Source organism: Dermacentor silvarum, chromosome 4 (assembly GCF_013339745.2).
Source record: "Dermacentor silvarum isolate Dsil-2018 chromosome 4, BIME_Dsil_1.4, whole genome shotgun sequence".
In the NCBI taxonomy this organism is placed as follows: Eukaryota; Metazoa; Arthropoda; class Arachnida; order Ixodida; family Ixodidae; genus Dermacentor; species Dermacentor silvarum.
In genome coordinates, this window is record NC_051157.2 from 17,285,585 (window position 1) to 17,301,915 (window position 16,331).

At 44.4% G+C, this 16,331-nt stretch overlaps 3 protein-coding genes across 7 annotated transcripts in view; all 3 read left to right on the forward strand.

Annotated features, from left to right (window-relative positions):
- LOC119449536 (40S ribosomal protein S3a) overlaps positions 1-3,729 on the forward strand; it is an 81,891-nt gene extending 78,162 nt beyond the window's left edge. Inside the window, exon 8 of one of the 2 annotated variants that reach the window (XM_037712721.2) lies at positions 3,609-3,729. In XM_037712721.2, coding sequence (XP_037568649.2) covers positions 3,609-3,699 — 91 coding nt within the window. In that variant the 3' untranslated portion in view covers positions 3,700-3,729. Of the gene's footprint in view, positions 1-3,565 lie in introns of both variants that reach the window. The other variant, XM_049665290.1, reaches the window with a different exon arrangement.
- Positions 1-16,331, forward strand: part of LOC119449541 (anaphase-promoting complex subunit 10) — an 80,391-nt gene that overhangs the window by 57,523 nt on the left and 6,537 nt on the right. The window contains exons 1-4 of one of the 4 annotated variants that reach the window (XM_037712727.2): positions 5,842-6,054; positions 6,174-6,317; positions 6,557-6,719; positions 12,181-12,373. In XM_037712727.2, coding sequence (XP_037568655.2) covers positions 6,215-6,317; positions 6,557-6,719; positions 12,181-12,373 — 459 coding nt within the window. In that variant the 5' untranslated portion in view covers positions 5,842-6,054; positions 6,174-6,214. Of the gene's footprint in view, positions 1-5,841; positions 6,079-6,173; positions 6,318-6,556; positions 6,720-12,180; positions 12,374-16,331 lie in introns of those variants that run through there. The other 3 variants (XM_049665291.1, XM_037712726.2, XM_049665292.1) reach the window with 3 other exon arrangements.
- Positions 12,463-16,056, forward strand: LOC119449540 (uncharacterized). The gene has a single exon (XM_037712725.2). It carries the CDS (start codon positions 12,611-12,613, stop codon positions 15,908-15,910), a length of 3,300 nt encoding a protein of 1,099 aa, XP_037568653.1. The 5' UTR covers positions 12,463-12,610; the 3' UTR covers positions 15,911-16,056.

Below are 16,331 nucleotides of genomic sequence, written 5' to 3' on the forward strand. Positions count from 1 at the left end.
CTGTGGTAGATTATGAGAGGCTGGACCGTCCTCCCATGTTCTCGTGGAGTGTCAGGAAGGCCGAAACAGAGAGAATTATTTCCCCACGTACCGATATGTCCTCTTCATCCCATTGTTTCTTGAAGAACCGCTTTTTAATGCCAAAGCAGTCAGTCGATTTCTGAACGATGTGGTCCAGCATGTTATTAGCCCAATAAGTTCGTAGCCCACCCTCTCTCCAGAGGATGCCGCTGTGATAATCGTTTTTATAGCACATGCCTCCAGGCGGGCCCCTGTGGTTCAAGGGCTCTGTTTAGGCAGTAGTGCTTCTTGCCAATTACTGCATCTTAAATATTTTAAGTATTGTCATTCTTTCTCAATGCACTCTTCATTTCATATACACCTCATTAGTCATTGCCATGATCTTGGTACACATATATTTACGCACTTTACAGCGATTATTTTTAGGCCCCTTTACAGCCACGCCTCATCTACTTCTCAGAATTCATCGCTCCACTGCAAACTCACAAACACTGGCATGGCGCTCTTTGGCCATAACTGGCCCTTGCGCTATAAAACACCACACATCATCATCGTCATCATGGCAACGTTTCTTCTTCTCTGTGGTCTGACCGCCGCAAGCGGCATCTGATGCGTCTTTCGAACGGCTTCACTGGAGAGGGTCCGGAATGCCAAGCACGTAAAGCTAGCATCAGAGACTGGGGAAGAGCTAGCTGTTAGGCTCGCAAAACACTTGGACTTGTCAGCTTATAATTTATAGCTGGCTTATATCGATGAGTGTATGCCTAAGTATAATAATTACAGCTAAATCAAGGTTAATCAAGTAAAACCAAGACTTAACCAGCTAAACTAAGCTTTCGCTTTGCATATCTAGGGTTAGCTGAGCTAAGCCGCAGCATTTCTTCTTTTTTTTTAAGTTAAATTGTCCAGAATTCATTACGATGCAGAAAGCAGCACCAGCTTTTTAGATTGCTGAAAATGCAATACTCGGATGACTGGCTTAAAATATATCATTAGGATCAACCGTCTCGACTATTTGCCGAGCATGGCGTCTTGGCACAGTGCCACTTATGCTGTTGCCCATAGACGTGGACCTCTCCAGTGTTGATGTACAGACAGTGCATCAGCACTTTCATAAATATTACCATCGCTATTTCTGCAAGATTCCATATGGTCTATGACCGGTCAGAGGGCGTTTTCATGGTTTGGCTTATCTTGAAAACTGCTTATCTCAATTTTCTTTATCAAAGTGTCTTGCATTTCTGAGTTAAGGGAGTCTTACTGTATGTATTTGGCATCACTGCCTGCTTTTTTTCTTAATCAACAGCATTCCTGGAAGCATTGGCAAGGACATCGAGGAAGAGCTGCCAACATATCTAACCCACTGCATGATGTGCTCATCCGCAAGGTGAAGGTCCTCAAGAAGCCTAAATTTGAACGTAAGTACACAGCCTTGTAACTTGTTTGTATGTTTGTTCTTGTTGCCGCCAAATAAGTTACTTAGGCACATGTTTATTCTACCATATATTCTCGCTTAAGGACCGCAAATTTTTCTTAAATTTTGGCCCAAATTTCATGGGTGCAGCCTGTACACAAGCAAAACATTTGCCACATCGGTCCTGTGTGGCGGTTACTGCTTCGCTGCTGGGCTTACAAGGCAGGTGTGCACATGTTCGAACGGGGTGCACGCACACACCAGTACTTTTTACGAAATAATTAGGTCCAAACTTAGAGGTGCAGCCCTTACACAAAAATGTTTGCATTTAGTCTTCGTTGAAAGAGCATCTTTGCAGCTTGCTTTACTGCCAAAACAAGTCTTCAATGCTGCTTCAGAAGAAAACACCTGGTTTTGTAGCATAAAATGCCATTGTTGCATTCCGTAATTTTTTGCATTTTCTCATTCCAAGACTAAAATTTTTGGAGCAGCACTGTGTCGCTGGTACTCGTTAATCCTCGGGATTTCTTTTTTGCCTGAATGCTAGGGAGTCTGCGAGTGCACAAAAGCTATGATATAGTGTTTTAGGACACGGCAACATTTTGATATCTTGTAGACGAAAATTCGCATTTGCAAAGCTGCAACTCTAGAATTTCATAACTTCAGCTACAATAGATATAAACATTAAAATGCGACCTTGAACTCATTAATATTCAGGAAGATACCTGCTTATTTTAGCTCTCTTGGTGCAGTACGTTTTTTGCAAGTCACATCCCAAATTTATAACACATAAATTATTGAAACTTTTCGGTTTGACTTGGAAAAAAACTAACTGCATATTTGTAATCAGCAAACAAGGTTGAATATTTCCTGAAAATTCATGTGTCTAGAGTTAATAACAAGTGTTTTATCCAAGACCCAGGTCCCCCCTTAAGCCAAGCAAGGTTTGAGACAAGCCTTGAAAACCCTCATACAGCCAACGACCGATTATTCGGACGCCTTCACGGCACCGCCTCGTATCTCGTAGAGTTGATGTAAAAAACATCTAAAATTTCGGACGCAAAAACCTTTGCCATCCGATTGCCTGACTTTTTGCGATAACCGCAGGTTAGAAACGGCATTAATCGAAGCCACCACCGCAGCCGTATATACTCGTGTAAGGGCCGCACTTTTTTTTTTTTCGAAATTTTTGCTTGGTGCGGCCCTTACACGAATCAGGCCGACGGCAGCTCGCCAAAGGTCTATACTGTTTCCGCAGCAGTAGAAGTGTGCAAGATAGTCACAAATGACATGCCAGGGATGTTTTTATTACGATTCCATGTCGCTATCGCTGTCCTCGCCCTCGGAAGAGCTTGCCTCGGCGTATCCATCCCCCCAGAGACGGATCATCCTGAGTACCGTCCATGCTGTTCGAAATTCCAGTCGCCTTGAAGCTTTTTGCAACTGTTTCCAATGACACAGCACGCCATGCACTCAAAATCCACGCACACACTTGTTGGAGTGATGCCCACTTCAGCCGTCCCGTAGGGTCTTCTCATGATGGCCTCCAGCCATCCATTCCGAGTAGCATTGGCGAAATTCCATTTTGAAAGGACGGTTAATGCAGACGTCAAGCGGCTGCAAACACACTCGTTAGCCCTCCAGGAATAAAGGCAAAGTCTGTGCGAGTCGTGGCGAGTCGGTCCTTGACGCGGCGGATAGAGAGCTGGTTCCGGTTCATAAACCGCGTACCCCCCCCCCCCCCCCCCCCCCCCCCCCCGACTTGCCTTGAATTTGGCCTTGGTATTTCCATGTGGCGAGCGATGTTCTGGGCTTTCGCAGATTCTGGATGATTCACCATACTGTAACTCTTGTAGAAATAAGCATTAGAGTTCCATATAAAACTTTTGTAGGAATGTGCGTACTAACATTCTCAAGATGGCACACAGCACCCATTAGGGAACTTGCTAGGGGGTGGCACCAGTTGTTTCTCCATGCAGTCTTGCAAGAAATTCTGCCGACTACTAGAAAATCATTCTATGCCCTTTGCAGAATATTTAGTGTATTTCTTATTGTGTAGCATAATTTGTGTTCAGGTTTGTCCAGTGCATTGCATTTTCATTATCTGATATTTGCTTGCTTTATTTACAGTGGGCAAGCTCCTGGAACTGCACGGAGAAGGTTCTGGCAAAGGTGGTGCAGCTGCATCTGCCGCCAAAGGCGAAGAAGGCGTGAAAGTGGATAGACCAGAGGGCTATGAGCCCCCTGTGCTTGAAACAGTCTAAGCACATTTGAATAAATGACCGTGAACACACCGCTTTTAGTCTGTTCTCTTTGGAATTGCAAAGGTAGTTGCTGCAGAAGTAGCCAGTGCAGCTCGTATGAGCAGTGTATGGCTGCCAGTGTATGACTTGATGTAGCCTGTGTTGCAAATTTGAGTCCCAACTGCAGTATGTAGAAATACTGAGTATCAGGTGCATGTTATACCCCAGTGAGTGAAAATTTATCGAACTCAATTGCTTATACCTCGTCCTAAAGCAGATGGTTAAAACCCTTAACCTGACACTGGCTTTGTGGCTGTGGTGTTCCGTTTCTGAGCACAAGGTTTTTGGTTAGATTCCTGGCCGCAGAAGTGCTCGTGTGTTACAATTTTGGTGCACTTCTTTGGCATGGGATGACCAGAGCTTGTGGCGACTCGTGTCACGATTCAAACAGCGTGCTCTTTCAAGATCCCCAATACTTCAAGAGCAGTTGTGGGGTGCCTTTGAACTAGGTCCCTACTATGTTGCAAGCATGGGATGACATTTTATGCATAAAAAGTTCCTATCTTTCAAGAAAATATGTGCTAGACTCCATTATTAGAGTTGGCCATGTCACTAAAAAAAAGGTAGTCTCCTGTAGTGGCCACCATGCTCTGAAGGTCTTGGCTGGTCTTTATACAAGTTTTGGATAGCTCATGGGTTCAAAACCTGGCTGTCCGGAAAATTCATGATGCCACCAACAATTAAATATCATGACTTGAGGTACTTGAACCCATGACCTTCAGTGGAAGAAAGTAGGAAGTAACGCATTGAATTAGAATGTCGAGTAATGTCTCGTGAGCGCGCACGCTTTTGCCTTCATCCTCTGCAGCGTATGTTAAAGTGACAGCACAAGCAACCACCCTTTGCCTGTTACAGACCCATACATACCCCTCCCTCACACGCTACCCAAGCCACAAGTGCAAGATCTGTAAGACTAATCTGCAACACTCCCCCACATGCTCTGGGAGTGCAAACATCAATACCGGGACTGTAATCCCGTGACCCTCTCATCGAGATTGCACGCCGCCCTGCGCAGCTTCCATCTCGACGACCAACTCTGGGCTACCTAACAGGCCTCCGAAGCAGGCAAGACCTCGACGTCCCATCATGGGAGGCCTAGGCCCAGTCGACTAAACTGCTGGTTCTTAATAAAGTTCACTCTCTGTCGAAAGTTAGCCCAGCGGCATTAGTATTGGGAGTTTATGGCAATGCAATCACACTTCGATTGCAGGGGCTGGCAAATCAAATGACTGCGATTCTGACTTTCAAGCTCGCAAGAATGCGCGAAAAAAAAAAAAAAAGAAAACGTTTGTACTGTGCAAGCCTCCGGGTGCGCAGGGGCTGACGAAGATTATATTCACGAGTCACGACTACGAAGCTTCGTCCTACAAAATTTACCACTGTTGAACCTTGTCATACACTAAAGGGTCATTTGCCAATAAGAACAAGGAGATGTATAGTAAGCCCAAGTGACATCTTCAGCCTTTTCTTGAAGCTGTCCTTGACACAGACGTTGGTCTTTCAGACAATTGCCTACACACAGCAGCAGGACAGCAGCAGTGGGAGTACTATCTGTTCTTTTCTGGGGCTCAATCTCCGAGGTGGTCCAGATAATAAAATCAGCCTTATCTAGACATTACAACGCGCATGCTTCGCTGCAAGCACCAGCCGAAAAGGTGCATCCTACGGAGGTTCCCCAACTTCGAGGATGACATGGCTGAGGCGCTGCAAGGTCGATTTACCTTGGGCGCTGGATGTGCGAGACATTTCAGCAAGCAGTAAAGAGATAGTAGTTGAAACGCTCGAGCAGAGGGAAAAACATTCATGAGTTGGGGAAAAAAAAAGTCGCCGTGATGCCGTTCCTTGGTGTAACCTCTTTCGTAGATTATTCTTGAGTCGCATGAGTCTTAACCAATTTCGGAGGCCATGGTAGAGATTGAAAGCCTGGTCATGGCTTCCGAGAGCGACGTCTTTACTTAGGAAGCCATGCGCCATAATTTCCTACAAAATTTAGTAAGAAACTCTCTGCCATGCGCGACTGTACAACATGGGCGACACGTAAACTAACCATTATTATAAGTTTATATATGTGTTCTGTGTTATTATCATCATCACTAATACGGTAACATAGCGCGCGAGTGGTTTCACGTTTCGAGGTTTTGTGGCCGCTGCCGCCATAGGTGCTGTCGACGCTGTCGATTTGCTGCTTCGTAGTATTATTTCGTAGGTAGCAGCTGCGGGCTTGCATGAGCTCTTCTACCTAATTAACTGTGCCAGTTTCAAGATAACGGTGATAACAACGTTGTCGGTGCAACAGAAAGGGCGGCTCTCCTGCAGGCAAGGCCTCCCCTCGCACGTCACGTAAATGTCTTCGTACTTAAACTCTATCACGACGCTTACATTTTGAGTGCGCACGCTCATAAATTAGCTCATTTTTATTTCTCAACTGTTCGTAGGTGCGTGCGAGTATTTCGCTCAGTCTGATTCCCGTATTGCCATGAACACTGGCTATGTCCGCGATTCTTTGAGCTTGGAACGGGAAGGCAAAGTCAGGGAAGTGGGAGCGCAAGCTGTGTGGTCGTTGTCATCTTGTAAGCCGGGTAAGCCACAACAGTATGTACTGATTTCGAAGTTTGCTGCACGCGACTAAATGTTTCCGGTGCACAGGGCTGTGAAGAAACTTCCTCACGGCTTCGAGAGTGAGCGTGCGGGCGCGTTCGTGTGCGTTCACTGTTCACTGTTCTCTCGCGTCCCTGGTGCCCTGGAAACTTGCGGTCGGGTGAATGTCAGCAGCCTTGGCGTTATGAAGCGTTTCGCATGATTTTAGTTGTTTTCGCAGGATTCGGTGTTGATCAGCTGCGTGACAACTGCCTCGACACGTACTGGCAGTCCGATGGACCTCAGCCGCACCTAGTCAACATCCAGTTTCGCCGCAAGACGACTATTCAAGGGATATGCATTTACGCCGACTATAAACTCGACGAGAGCTACACACCTAACAGGTACGCGTTCCTTATTTCTAGGCACTGTGCCTGCAGGCATTGTTAGCACAGCATGGGACTTTACAAAAGCGAAGAACAGCTGTAACACCAGAGGTAACACCTTTCATGGTTTCGTAATGCCTGATGTCACAACGCTTCAGAAGTTGAGGCGGATGATTTGCGACTAATTGGTTTTATTATGCGCACGATCGAGGGACATGTTCGCATTTCTTTTTATTACCAGAGCTAGCTTATAGTTGTCATTTGAAATAATGCTGGCATGACAATGGAAGACTTTCTGTGCACATTTCAGCATAATAGACAAAAGTTCATTATGTGCATGTACTCATTGTAACACAGTACTTTGTATTTTTTTTTTTTTTTATTAAGACTACAATCTACGTCAAAAGTTTTTTGAGGTGAATATTTTCTGAGCCTCGGCATGGAGGCTGTCTTTCAGATTTTATGTCTGTACTAGCGTATGCGACCAACATACTGTTGTATGTTCATAGTAAAAGCAGTGCAAAAATAATGGGAACACACGACAGAGAAGTACACAAGACAGGTGCTGTTTTACCAGCTGCAAGTTAAAACTTGTCTGAAATTTGGCTTTCTTGTTGAACCGGCATGCTGCCAACACTTGATACTAGCTGTACATTTCATTAGACTGACTAAAATATGTATAAGAAGCTATGAGGTTTAATCTGCATACATTAAAAAACAAAGCTGCTGTGTATGGCAAATTCAAACATATTGTTACGCAAAGGACGAGTCAGTAAGACTAGCAACTATTTACAGGTTGTATTTACAACAGTGGTTGCAGCGCTGACCGGTTAGATTCACAGCGCGAGCCCAGCTCCTTCTTCCTCTTCTTTTCTCGAGGGATGGCGCCCACGCGCCTCGTTCAAACAACCAAATACCACACGCGTGTAGCAATATGTTAATATTTGGCTTCTCTTTGTTTACTTTCTGCTTATGATCTTCTGTTGTATGCCTTACAGAAACTGAAGGATCCCAAATTTGATGTAAAATACAAAAATTTATAACCTTCACTCTTGCTGCATGATTTCTGATACAATCAACAGTATGTACTGATTTTGAAGCCCGATACTGTCGCACCATCGTTCGCAAGATTGTTTCTCGAGATAAGCCATGCATGAGGTGCATGCACCCATCCAACCAGAATCAATGAAACACTGAAGCAGTGCATCAGTGCAAAGCACCTGGGTCAAAAAGAACAAGTAGAAGAAAATAATGATTTCGTGTGTATCTAAATATTCTCACCTTTGACACTCCTGTACAATGCAAATTCTTCATGGACGACTGTGTCGTCTATCATACTGTTCAGTTTGTTGCGACAAATTAACCTTAACTAATTTTCTATCAATTTTTAGCTAGTGCCACGTCTGGAAGATAAGTCTAAACATTTCCAAGTGCTCCCAAATGACTAACAAGAAAAAATATTTACCCACTATTGCATGTGTACAATGTTATCAACGCTGACATCAAGCCTGCTGATGTGTCTAAATATATGGGACTTGAAATAGCCCGTGATTTAAAATGGAGTGCACACATCAAATGGCATAGTTTGGTCGGCATCAAAACGACTCTGGCTGCTTCGTCATCATCTGAAGCACTACACATGTAAAACAAAACTGGTTGGTTATACATCACCCATTAATCCTTTACTCGTATATTGTGATGTTTGGGACTCACACGCAAAGGCTAATATAGATAAATTTGAAAAAGTACAAAGAAGAGCACTCAGGTTCATTTTTAATACCCATGAAAGACGTGTCAATATCTGATCTCCGTTCACGGACTGGTCCAACCAACACTGCAGAAATGTCATAAGGTATACTGTCTCAAGATGCTTTATACAATAGTCAACGGAATGGCAAACTAAAATGTATTTTGGAAGCTATTTACAGTTTAACACCTCTAGAAAAACTTGCGCAAAACACGAACATACCCTCATTATACCCCAGGATAGAACAAATGCTTACTAGTTTTCATTTTTTCAACAGAATTGAACATGCTTCCAAAAGAAGTAACGAATAGGTACTCAGTCGACTCTTTCCTATCTGCTGTTTGTCATTTATGAGAGAAGTGCTTGATTTTCTTTTGCTTTTATTTTTTGTACCGATTGTAAAATAAGTGCTTCCTTTTCAAGATATGTATTTCAAAGACAGTTCTTTAGCGGTAAAGTATGACTACATTGTCTTCTAATGGAGCCCAAGACTGAATATGACAATTTTCGCGAGCTTTTACTGAGGCAACGTGGCCCAAATACGACAAATTACGTTAGAAGTCGTCATGTCACACTGCAGTGCTGACGTTGAGGTTTCCGTGAGAAAAATGAAAACTGGTAAGCATTTGTTCTAGCCTGGGGTATAATGAGGGTATGTTCGTGTTTTGCGCAAGTTTTTCTAGAGGTGTTAAAACTGTAAATAGCTTCCAAAATAAATTTTAGTTTGCCATTCCGTTGGTCTCGCTATATCTTATCCTTTATTGCTTGTTTTATTCAACACTCATCCTTATACCGGTGTCACACGACCACTTTTGATTGGATAGAAATTCTCAACTGCGATTGGCTCCCTCGCGCAGCTTGTGCGATGGAGCCAATCACGACCAAGGAATCAACCAAGGCTTGATCGCGATTATAAGTGCGCCGTGTGACACCAGTCTGTATTATGACCCGTATTAGTCATCGGCACTATTGTCCTGCACAGTTGCGTACTCATACCTTTGCATGTTTGTTTACTCTTGGTGTGTTTGAATTGTATTTCACATTATTTTGCTTCATGAAAATGCCACTTGTCTTTTTTATCTACCACCCCAGCTTTGGCTGCCAAGCAGCAGCTGGCAGTATCATCTAATAAATAAAATAAATAAATGACATGCCCCCATGCTGTTTGCTGCCCTGCAGTTTTCTAGTCATTGACATTAGTTATCATGAGCTTGGTAGACAGCAAGAAGAATGGTAGTAGAGTGAAGTTGACCTGTATGATGCGAACTGTTCACTACTGAACCGTGTTTTGTTTCTCCAGCAAGGACAGGGACACATCTGGTAGACCTTAGTGGCCATTTCATTTCTATGGAACTCCAAAACCTCTTTCTTGTGGAGTAAAAATTGAAAGAAAAAAATAAAAAGGAACATTTTACACGTTAAAGGGAAAAATGATTTCGTCTGTATCAGTAGATTACCCTTCCACAATACCGAAAACACCACTCTTACCGCAAGAAGCCGCTTGGTAAGCCAGAAAGAAACGAAAAACACAGAAGGCGAATGGCGACGCCACCTTGACATTCCCGCAGCAGCTCACCGTGACGTCATGGATTTTGACAGCGTCTTCTAGGTCCCAGTTAATTCTTTAGCGGTAAAGTATGACTACATTGTCTTCTAATGGAGCCCAAGACTGAATATGGCAAGTTTTGCGAGCTTTTACTGAGGCAACGTGGCCCAAATACGACAAATTACATTAGAAGTCGTGATGTCACACTGCAGTGCTGACGTTGAGGTTTCCGCAAGAAATTTAAAAAAAAATTTTTTGCTTTGAGCTTCATTCTATCTTTTAATTATTGACCTATTGCAGTGTAATTAACGACAGCAAGGTTTTCGAAGCATACTTTATCAGTCTAAGTTGATTTATTGTTTTGCTTTAGTGTCCCTTTAAATTTGCAGATTGTTCATTGATACCATACCAAGGGTTGCAGGTGTGTACGAGTCTTCTGGCTAAACTGCTGGCTTATTCACACTCAGATTTTGAACAGAGGTCGCATTTTATTCATGCAGTTTGATAATACATTTTGGTATACTGTCTGCTGTTGCCTCTTGACTAAATGGCAAGTATGTGTTGTCTGTGGTGGTGCCGAACAGTGAGACATGACATGCCAGACGTCATTGCATCATGGTTTGAAATTCACATCTTTAATTGTGGACACAGTGCAACAAATGCCGTTGTGAGTGCCTCCAAATATTGTCCTTTCGCGCTGCTTTTGAAGAGATTATTGATTGCAGTTTCATCCAGTAAAAAAGCAGTGCAACTGCTTGGTATTGCATTTTTCACCAACGCCCTCCCTGGCATGCAAGCGACGTGCAGTCAACTTGGCTGCAAAATGACAAGCCAAGTGAATGCATTGTCATTCTCCACTCAGTAGACATGGCAGTAGAGCAAGGGCAGCGTTCTACCTTCCATTGAGCATCGTGCACATGAACGCAAGTGTTCGCTGAGCGGCTGTGTGCAATTCGTTCTACCTTCCATTGAGCATTGTGCACATGAACGCAAGTGTTTCTGCTGAGCGGCTGTGTGCAATTTGTTAGAAAATTATGCCAGAGCAGAGCACATTTTTCATAAAGTATTGCCACCTCTCGTGACAAACCCATCATCGGAGAGCCACCTCATGGCATCATTTTGCACCAGAGTACACTATCAGCCCTTTCTGCAAGGTGCACTGTCCACATCTAAAGAGCTTTCCTTACACTACGCATCAGATTCAGCAGTGAGAATTTTCTCGTTAGCTACCAAGAGTTTTATCATCAAACAAAACATAAAATCATTTCGTAGTGAAACTTTCGGACTTATCGTGGCATTCACTGAAGTTTGTTCATGCAAAAAATGCCCCAACATGCCACTCGATGCTGCATTGTTTCAGCGCTCTGGTGAACTGGATTACGGAAAATGAAATACTATAGTCCGATACAAGTCAAGAGAAATGCGGCTTTTCCCTGTCAAAGGACCGCCTTCCAGCCAATAGTGTCACTGTGTGAACGTGACGCAACGTCGCGTTTCTGTCGCGCCGCGGTCGCGAAAAAAAAAAATTCGTTCTTCCGGTGCTTACTTTTATCAAAATGGCCGCCTCCGCTGTTCGCATCTACCCATCGACATCATCAGCGAGATCGTGCTCTCTCAAGCTGACTTTAGTGCCGTTCAGTCATATCGCAAGGTGAATTCCGTGAGAAGCCTCGTTTGTGTGTTGCGAGCAGTGTTTTTAACACACTTGGTAACAACAATCGCTCTGGCATTTCGTCTTCTGTGTCACCGCTCGGCGCCATCGGGAAACGGCTGCCGCTGCAGTTTACTGGAATTCAACTCACTGCTCCAATTGACTATTTAAATAAGCCCTTTCACCTCATGTGTAGTAACAGGCAAATAAAGAATTTGAGCTAAGATTTTATTTTCGCTCAAAATAAATGCGTCCTTCGGAACTACTTATGCGTGCGGTGGCACTCAGAGAGACCTGGCTCCAACAGCACTCCTCGTAGGTGCAAGGCGGTCGGCCGCGACGTCACGTTCATGCAGCGACACTATTGGCTGGAAGGGGGTCCTTTGACGGGGGAAAAGCCACATTTCTCTTGACTTGTATCGAACTATAGCTCCTATTGTACTTGTTAGTTGTTCTCTAACTGTAAGATGAATGCACTTGACCAGCACAAGGACCAGTGTGAAGAATTGTCATTTGCCTTTTCTTCAACATGCAGGATTTCCGTGCGTGTGGGCAGCAGTTTCCACGACCTGCAGGAGTTGGAGGCTGTAGACTTGACGGAGCCCACCGGCTGGGTTCACATTGCTACACGTGACGCAGCTGGCCACCCTGTGCGAACCTTCTTTGTGCAAATTGCTGTACTATCGAATCACCAGAACGGCCGGGACACCCATCTTCGCCAGATCAAGGTGCACTCACCCGTCCAGCAAGCCAATGTCAGCGTCATGCCCAAAGTCAACTTCACTAGTGTCAACTGCTGTGCCTTCAGCTGCATCCGCTGATGCCTCTGTTTAACTAGCCTGCCACTCCACAAAGCAGGACTTTATGTTGTTTAGCACTTAATATGTTCTAACCATTCTAAGATTAGTGTCTTCTTCAATTGTTTCATTCTAAACTGTGCAATTATTTGCTTTTGCTAAAAGAAAATGGCCGAAGATCTGGAAGCAGAGAAAGTGCTTATCAGTTCAATTCTAATTGCACATAAAGGACCCATGACAATTTCTGAATTTGAAAAGGAGTACAAATCTCTTGAATGCCGTCCTGTGCCATGTCAAAAATTTGGTTGCGCAAATGTTCGTCAGTTTCTTAACAAAATCTCTGACACTGTTACTGTCACGCGCAGCCATGCAGGAGAGGATGTAATACAGGCTAGAGTAAAGCAGGCAGTCCAACACATTGACCGAATGGTCAAGCAGCAAAAGCCAAGCACAACAAAAGCTAAAGTCCGGCATGTAATGCACAAACCACCAGTACGAGGGAGGTATGTGCCAAGGGGCACGTATAGGGGCCGAGGAGGTGGCCGCTCCTTTGGTGGAAGAGACCACTCAGCGACAGTCATGCCGTCACAGAAGTTCTGTGAACCTCCAGATTCTCGCACCAAGCCTCCGAGCTCTCCAGATTATCACAATGAAACTGCATCTACTTCAATAACCTCAACTGACACAGCTCAACGCAGGGGCGTGTCAAGGCTCCACTATTCATTACTCAGAAATTCTAGTCTTTACAACAGCACTACAACAAGCTATCCCATCCATGAGGACACGAAACACCATGTTGAAGTTGATGCACTCAATCATTCCCCCCAATGTGTCCAAAATGAGCCGGGTCTTTGTAAACCTCTGTCGGTTTCTCACAATGAAAACTATCAAGAAGTTGCAAACATAGCTCAGTGTGAGCATAGTGACGACTCTTCAGGCCAAGCTTCAGGCAGCCAATCAGCTTCTGTACAGAGAAATATAAGTTATGTGTCTTATAACAGCCTTGTTCAGCAGTGGACTGCGCAGAATTGTGTTACCAGCAGCATGCTTCAGCCTGTGTATCCACAGACTTTGCCTGTGCAAGGTGCCAGCATTCCCCCCGGTCAGCCTATCCTGAGGCCTTTGCTGTGTCATCCATTCGTAGCTCCACTGGAGGAAGAAGTCATTGCTTATAATGGTGAACCAAGTGAGCAGGCTATGAGCAGCAGACTCAATCCCAGTGCCGCTGCATACGAGCCAAGATCTACGAGCATACAGGCAAGTGCTGTTCAAGATGAATACGAGTTCACACAAGGAACTGTTGGCCCAGAGTTTGCTGACAACCAAACACAAGTTGCACCCGAGATGATGAGCAAGGGAACATCAACTGTTGATTTAACTGCTGACATTCCACAAGGTTTTGCGACTCGCGTGAGGAGCCTTTTGGAGGAGTATCCCACTGGCCTTGACATTGAAGTGCTAATGAAAATGTGTGAGAAAATAATGGGCAGCAGTGCTTACTTTAAGCAGAATAAGCACCCTCTTGAAATGTTGCCAGATATTTTATCTTCAGTCTCTTCAGTGTGCATTATGCCAGACTCTGGAGGGAGGTTCAAAGTAATGCTTTATAAGAGTGACCAAAAGGAAAAGCAAAATGATGCTCCAGCCCTGCCTGATGATCTCCGATGTGGGTTGTTGTCAATTCTGCTCAAAATTCCTCAAGGCCTCAAAGTTTCAGAGCTGCTAGACTTGTATGAAAGACGTTTTGGTGAGCATCATCACATCAAAACTCACGGCCAATGCACAAGCGACTTCATTCGCAACATACTGTATGCACTTCCCGGCACAGTTGTCAAAAGCCATGGTGATGGGACACGCACCATACAAATGCTCAAAGAGGATCTGCAAAACCCGATACATAATGTCGGGCCATCTATGCCGCTCTTCGATGCTGATGAGTCTGACTCTTCTGTAGTCATGTGTGCTTATCCGGTACAAGAACTACCCCGCTGCTGGACATTTTCTGTTGCTATAGGGGAAGTGTTCTCTCCATCCGAGTTTTACATTTTAATAACAGAAGATGGTGCACTCAGTCGACTAACGGACTTAATGACTGAGCTAGATGCATTTTACTCCAGCGCACCTGCTGATTTTTACTCTGTGAGTTTCACTAATTTGAAGCCAGGCTTCGTTTGTGCTGCTCTGTACACAAACAATGGACAGCCACTCTGGCATCGGGCTGTTGTTCAAAGTGTTCGACTTCATGAAGTGTTTGTGTCCTACATTGACTACGGCACGATAATGCCTGTGAAAGTTGCTGACATCAGGAGGCTCCGATCCGACTTCCTTGAACTTCCTGCACAGGCAATTAGGGCTTCACTTGCAGGTGTAAAGCCGAAAAACGAACAGGTGTGGCCATCTAAAGCTAAGGAACGCTTCTTGGAGCTAGTACAGATGGGAGAGTGTAGCTGCTCTCTCGTGAGCAAAGAGCAGGACACCTTTGCTGTAGAGCTAGTGATGTCTGATGGCAACATGGAGTACTCTCTTAGTGAGGTTTTGATTTGTGAAGACCTGGCAGTGAGCACAATGGTGAAAGAAGAAATTACAGCTGGAAGTTCTATAGAAACGTGGACTTTCTCTGAGGGTCACACTGCCGACGTGATCATGTGGAATGGGGGACGTTACATGTCTTCTATGGGTATCTCAAAGCTTTTGGGCTGGAAAGATGACGAGGTTTCAAAAAGGCTTTCCAAAAAGGGTATCAGTCTTGTTGGGCCTTTGCTGGAAAAAAAGTGTGACCCAGAGCTTCACCTTGAGGTTTCTCTGAGCGACGGTGTTTTTTATTTCGACAGTGTCCAGTTGTATCACTTGCACAATGTTCCAGACATTCTTGGAATACTGCAGCATCCATCAGAGAATTTGAGAAGCGAGCTGGAGAGTAAGGTGGCAAGTTGTTGTACTCTGTCTGATCAACCCGTGTTCGCAAATGGAGCCAACGAGAGTGATAATTGGCACCTCAGCTACAATGATGAGTCTTCTATGTTTCTGAGCAAGATAACTGATGTCAGCAACTCGCAAGACAGAGTTGACCCTTCTGAATATGTGCAGAAAAGTAGGACTGAAGATGTCACAGACAGCGGCAGCTCCCAGGACATGGAGGACATGGCAGCATTCAGACGAAATCTTGAGAAAAAACTAGCAGAATTGAAGAAGACACGAGCTGCATTAAGGATGGCAGCATACGAGAACCCTGACTCGGTTGCCGCATCTGACCTGCAGTTTATTGAAAGCAAGGTTGACTCCTTCAGCCAGGTGCTGAAAGAGCTGGACTTGAACTCCACCCCGCACGGAGTGGAGGAGCCTTCCAAATTGTCCAGTTCTAACTCATCTAATCATTCTAACAATGTCACAAGGAGTACTGCTGAAAGCGTTGTAGGCAAATTTCAAGACAAGCTAATGGAAGCATTAAAGACTTCAAAGCAGAAGTGATGGACTTTACAAATTGTGTGCTACTTTTATTGTGGCAGAGAACTCTTGTTTTTCTTTCTTTTTTAGTGTGTCATCTTCAAATTTAGGTGTTCATAAGTCATTGAACAAATCGTGCTGCATTGTTAATAAATCACTTTACTGTCTGACTTGGTTCTGGTTTACATTTGCTCAGTCACTTGTTGGAGAGCTAAGAGTGTAGAACGTGTAGTTCGTAAGTGTAATTGGTATTATTAAATTGGGCCCCCAGCTGCAACTGCCATCTAGTTATTGTACAATGGGGGGGTATATGAAATACAGTTGAAACTGGCCTGCCACTGTGACTCAGTGGCTATGGGCCTCTACTTGTGCAAGCGCGAGGTTATGGGTTAGATTCCCAGCCATTTTCATTTGACGCAGAGTGCAAGAATGCTTGTGCATTGGT